The sequence below is a fragment of the Gekko japonicus genome, unplaced genomic scaffold (assembly GCF_001447785.1).
Source record: "Gekko japonicus isolate JY-2015 unplaced genomic scaffold, Gekko_japonicus_V1.1 scaffold2493, whole genome shotgun sequence".
Taxonomy (NCBI): domain Eukaryota; kingdom Metazoa; phylum Chordata; class Lepidosauria; order Squamata; family Gekkonidae; genus Gekko; species Gekko japonicus.
Window position 1 is genome coordinate 179,936 of NW_015160910.1, and position 5,872 is coordinate 185,807.

The window sequence follows — 5,872 nt, forward strand, 5'->3', positions numbered from 1 at the left end:
AAAGGCCTAAAACTGACAAGAAAAGAACTAACCAGCGACAGCACGGTGACTGTCCATCATCAAAACAGCAGTCATTAAAACAAGCAGTCAGCAGTAGAAGTCTCCAGTCACATCAGGCAATCGGTTCAATGCATCTGTTTGCCATATGTTTCTCTGGTATAGAACAGCTTTTGCAGTTCCAGCAGAGGGGCTGGTCTCGCTCTGTCTATTGATTCTCCTTCCTTCTTTTTCCTGTCAGTTGAGACTGAAACAAATTGTTGGAGTGAACAGCACCTGCAGAGTGTTGTTGGGGAGATGTGGAATTGACGGGTCCGTTCTGTGGGTATTTTCAGAGTGCGATTCTTGGATGAAGAAAACAAGCAGCTCCAAGAACACACCCTGCAGCTGAGAAGTCACGTTGGCGCCCTGGAGCGTGCCCTGCGGAACATTCACAACCACAGCTTAGAAGTAAGAACATCCGGTTCAAGTCTTGTCTGTGACGGGACCCCACTCCCACCCTCCACCGGCATGCCTCCTCTCACGCTGCTCGGGGTAAGGACTGACCCCAGACCCTCTTTCTCCCTTGGCGTCTTGCAGCCCACCTTCAACCAGCCTGCTGCTTCTCCTTCATTTTCCAGTGCTATTCTTCCCATACTTTTCTCAGCGGCTTCCTGGAATCCAATCTCACCCACCCTTTTCCTGATGCCGTTTTGCTTTAAACAGGCCATCTAAATTTGCAAAACCCGGAATTCCGTTGAGGGGTTGCTGTCCTGGTAATTCCCCAAACCCAGTTCTGAAAATAATAGCACTTAACCAAGATCTCTTATACTTCCATAAACAACAGTACATGTTCATTCCAAATTGTGTGTCCCATCACAATTATATCTGTATTATATGTACCATCCTGTAATAAAATAGGAGATCAGAGGCACCTTTAAAGATCTAGCAGAATTTATTCCAGCATAAGGTTTCATGAATAGAGTTTACCTCATCAGATGTGTGAAGTGTACTTTTACCTGATAAAGTGAGCTCTGCCTCATGGAAGTAACCGGGTCTCCTGTTTTGCTGCCCCAGATTCACACAGCTCCCCATCTGGAATTATGCATAGTTTGTGATACTTAAACCCTTTAGTACCAAGCGCTCCGCGTAATGGCACCAGGTCCTGCATTCTGGAATGAAATGTGCGTGATAAATATATTTATTACTACCAAAGCCATGATGCAGTGTGGCTTTCAGCAAAAGTGCCATTTTGTATGTGCAGCAACTCACTGTTTCTCAGAGTGAAAGTGCAGACACAGATTTAAAAAATGGAGGTGGGGGGGTCCTTCTGATCAACTCACTATTTCTCAGAGTGAAAGTGCAGACACAGATTTAAAAAATGGAGGTGGGGGGGTCCTTCTGCTCAAAATAAAAGAAAGGTTTGGTTGTAATTATGTTGAAGAGAAAAGGAGCACAGTTTAAAAAGCCGTAGTTTCCCCCCAAATAACTTAGAGTAATTTTACAGGGGCACCAGGAGTCCTTTGTTTATCCGGCATGATGGTGAACAAAACTGGGAACTGGTCTGGTTGTGTACCACTATGTGTCTTTAATTGCCTGACCGAAGAAGCAGCGCATGTGTGCTTCCTTAATCTTGCCCCTTCAGGTCTCCCCTCTCACTGATAGTGTTTCCATCTTTGTTATTCCTGATTATTTTTTGACAGCCCAAGAAAGCCAATGCTTAACAGTTAAAAACATGGTTTAATTTCTTCCTCTGTATGTGCTAAACCCTTTTCCAGGAACTGAGGAGCGTCGGCTTCCCTGAATGCCAGCTGCAAAGCAAAGTGCTGCCCCTTCCCAGCATAAGGTACGGTTCCCGTACTCTGCGTGCGTGAGTTGCAGAGCGCCTACCATGCCTGCTGGTTTTTCCTTTCCTCTGTTTTGTTTGTCCATCCCCACAACAAGCGAGGGGTAAAGTCTGGTTCCCAAGCCCACCCCCCTCCAAGTGGCGCGGCGAAAGGCTGAGAAAACAAGGTGAGAAGTCCTTGGTTTGAATCTCACCTCCGCCATGAACTCCTTCAGTGGCCTAGAGCAAGCAACTCCCGTTCAGCCACGACCTCGCAGATGGGTAGGTAGAAACGACGCAGTTGATTCAGTAGACCTGCCTGGCAATCATGGGACCGATTTCTCTTCCAGCTTCTCTCCAAAGGGCCTGTCGGACACGTTCAGCCTCCTGAAAGCCATTCAGGGTGTCAGACCTGAGGACTCAGCAGAGAGCTCTCCACTCTCCCCTTTGCCTTCCCAACCTTTGGAGATTGGTTACCTGAATGTGGCCTCTCCGGGAGATACCACAGACTGCCACAAGAAGGAACAGGAGCATTCCTCCTGCTCTGATGATGTCTAAGGCAGGGGTGTCAAACATATGACGTGCGGACTGGAACCGGCCTGTCCAGAGCTCTTATCCGGCCCACAACCAACCGATTACCTTTACTGCCAGATGACAGAGGCTATGTGCATTATGTCCCTGTATACTGTCCCAGGGCTAATGAGTAATGGACGGTGGAAGTGGGAGGGCGGGCCTCAGGGAGATACTGCAAGGAAATACTGTAAGAATGTTAATGCTTTGAGCATGTTTGTATCTTGAGCAGGGCCTCAGGGAGGACTTTTATGTGGTTGCACATGCGCCGTTGGGCGTTCGTGCGCATCCTGTGGAGACTAAAAAAAAATCCGGTTTGCAACGGGACATGGATGGGCGCCGGATGCCATGGGATTCAAGCGGAAACGTGATCAGACACCCGCCCCTGCCCCGCGGTTTCTGGAAACTAGTGCGCTTTCTGCAGTAGTTTTTTACGCTGCATCTTTGGCGGGAAGCCACAGGTTAGCCGCGGGTGCACTACGCTTCCCAGATGTTGTGGTGTGATCGTGCACCAAAAATCCGCCTGTCATTCGTGTCTTTAGCGTGGCAACTTCTCCGTGTGAACGGGGCCCAAATTGGGTTTGCCTGTCTCCTTTATAAAGTTTATATCTCCAGTACCTGGCATTACATTCTATGGAAGACATAAAATGTAGAAGTCCAATGAAATAAATAAATAAAATGGCCCGGTGGACAAAGTGACATTTATGTCAGATCTGGCCCTTGTAACAGATGAGTTTGACACCTAGTAAGGTGACAAAGGAAAAAAGATGGAGAAGAGTTGTAGAGGGATCCCAGGAGGCAACTTTCCACGTTTGGTCCTGTTTGTCTGGTTAACTTTGAGACTTGTTTAAAACCAAGAGTCTTCGGAATACTTTTTTTAATTGAACTTGTACTCTTGTAAATATGAAACTGATTTTGTACTGGATTTAAAAATATATATACTCAAAAACATTATCTGTGCTGTTTCTGAATCAAGTCTTTTAGCGGGAGTCCCAAGCTTTCCTTCCCTTTGCATTGTTGCTAATCCAGCATACATTCATGCTTGCGAATAAAGGTTAAGGATCCCATTGTAGCTTCCAAACCTCACAAATTCATCTTGGCTTCAGTGGGGCAAAGTCCTAGCCAAAAAGCTTCTCTTCCATCTTTTTAAACATTGAGTGGATTCATATAATCATTTTATTCTGTCCGAAAGTGGGGTTTAAAAAGGCATTTGAAGAATGCTTTCAATGTACCTGGCATTTTATATAGAGTAGCAAGAGGGGAAAAGGTAGGATCCCACCCTGATGCGGTATTTATAATCTAAGGCCAAAAAATTGCACGGGCCGTTGTAATGTCATGATTGTTTGGTATATCTGTAAAAACATGTTTTTTAAAAATGTGAAAACATAAGCATTCTACCCACTTCCTGAAGCCACCCTGTCCCCTTTTATTGGTTGTTTATCGTAGCTGTTAAAACATCAGTGGAGAGAAGTGCTTTGCAAAGACCACTTAAAGTGTGACCCAGTAAGACAGAGAGGTTTCAGCAAAGGCTTTTAAGGAGCTGCAAGCCTTTTTGCTTGTTCTGTAACAAGAGATTTCCATCCTGGAATTGCTGTATGATCAGAGGCTCCTTCTCTTTACACCAGGGGTGGCCAAACTTGCTTAACGTAAGAGCCATATAGAATAAACATCAGATGTTTGAAAGCCGCAAGACATGAACAGATATTACATGTTTTTATTGGAAAAGATGCACATTTGCTTTTTATTAATATTAAATGAGACCGCCAAAAATAATAACAAAAGGTGTAAAAGCATGATATTTATTTGTACAATGATATTTGTTTGCTAATGATATTTAGCTTCCCCAGCTGCCCTGCCGGGAGCCGCACAATTAGGTGTGAAAGAGCCGCATGCGGCTCCTGAGCCACAGTTTGGCCACCCCTGCTTTACACAGACATGTTTACAAGCACTGAAATACATGAAGCTGCCTTATACTGAATCATACCATAGGTCCATCAAAGTCACCGTCTACTTGGACTGGCAGTGGCTTTCCAGGGTCTTAGTGTGAGCTAGCTCACAGTTTTTTAGCCTCTGGCTCACACATTTTTGTCTTAGCTCAGGAAGGATGGCTCCAGAGCAAACGGATTTATGCAGTAGCCAAATCACCTGCTCACAACTTTAATGCCAGTAGCTCACAAAGTAGAACTTTTGCTCACAAGGCTCCACAGCTTAGAGGGAGCATTGTTGGGGATTGAGCCTGGGACTTTCTGCAAGCGAAGCAGATTGAGGGAGAACAAAAGTTGAGTTTAGTAGCACCTTTAAGACCAACAAAGTTTTATTCAAGGTATAAGTTTTCATGTGCACGCACACTTCCTCAGATACATTGAAATGGATGTTACCAGTCCATATAGGTAGAGAGTGAGCATTGAATTAGCATACAACATAATAGATGCAAGGACCAAACAGAAATAACAAGCTTAGTTTATATGCTCACCATTTGTTTGGATTTAATTCCAGGGGAAAACATAGTGAAGGAAAGAAATTTATCAAAATTGGAGATTGGAATGCTGAGAGTTATTAACGGAGACCCCGTTGTTACACTCCATCCATCTCTTCTCAAGCAAGGAGGTAACTAACAGCATCCTTTAAGGCGGGGTGACTGGTTGTGCAGTGTTATGTCTCCTCTGTTGCCAGATCAGAGAAATGCATTCCAACCTACAATTCCAAATTACATTACATTCTGCTATTCATTGCATTGTGCTACAATCACTATTCCAGTCTACTATTCCAAATGTGGCCTTCCTTCAGCATAGATGAAACTCTGTTGTACCTGATGGTGTTTGTTGATCACATCTGTTTGGACGCTAGGAGGAAGCATTCAATGTAGAAATCCAATGTGGCACTGCGACCAGCAGGAGGGGCCCAATGTGGAGTTTCTTTTTTTATAGAATTGGTTTGATGGTAGTAGTGGTTAGTATCTTGTTCATTTGTAGGTTGGAGGGATGGTAGTTGGGAGAGAGTAATGCTAAAGAGGAAAAGGGAAGGTGGGTTTCCTTATATCTCCATCCCTAAAGGATGGAACCGAACTAAAAATAATAAGGAAGAGAGGTGGAGGGAACGACGGCCTCGTCCCTTTACAATGGCTGCTTTCAGTTTGCAGCCGGAAGTATAGAAGTATGCACATCTCTTTAGTGCATACAGAAACTTTTTTGTCTGTAGGGTCCACGCAAGCAAATCCCCAAGTAAGACATAGTTCGTGAAACGCTAGACTTGCGGTTCCAAATTGACATTTTAAAAAATGCATCCTAGGCAAAAAAAATCGGGATGTAAACACCACAATAACCAATTATTACTAATTATAATTATAACTTATTAGGTCCAACAAAATGATACCGAATCGAGGCAAAGAGAAAAGAATCGCGAGGACAACGTATTCCTGCCTGCTGTCCCGCAAATGGCGGCCGCCGGCTGAGCCGGAAGTGACGTTACCAAGCCGTTTTGGTTCCAATGCGTGGCTGCGTG

General features: G+C 44.7%; 1 protein-coding gene across 1 annotated transcript; it reads left to right on the forward strand.

Annotated features, from left to right (window-relative positions):
• Nucleotides 1-372: 372 nt before the first annotated feature.
• On the forward strand, nucleotides 373-2,441 carry CCDC30 (coiled-coil domain containing 30). The gene is made up of 3 exons (XM_015424239.1): nucleotides 373-531; nucleotides 1,755-1,822; nucleotides 2,152-2,441. Exons 1-3 carry the CDS (start codon nucleotides 508-510, stop codon nucleotides 2,357-2,359), a joined length of 300 nt encoding a protein of 99 aa, XP_015279725.1. The 5' UTR covers nucleotides 373-507; the 3' UTR covers nucleotides 2,360-2,441.
• Nucleotides 2,442-5,872: the final 3,431 nt, after the last annotated feature.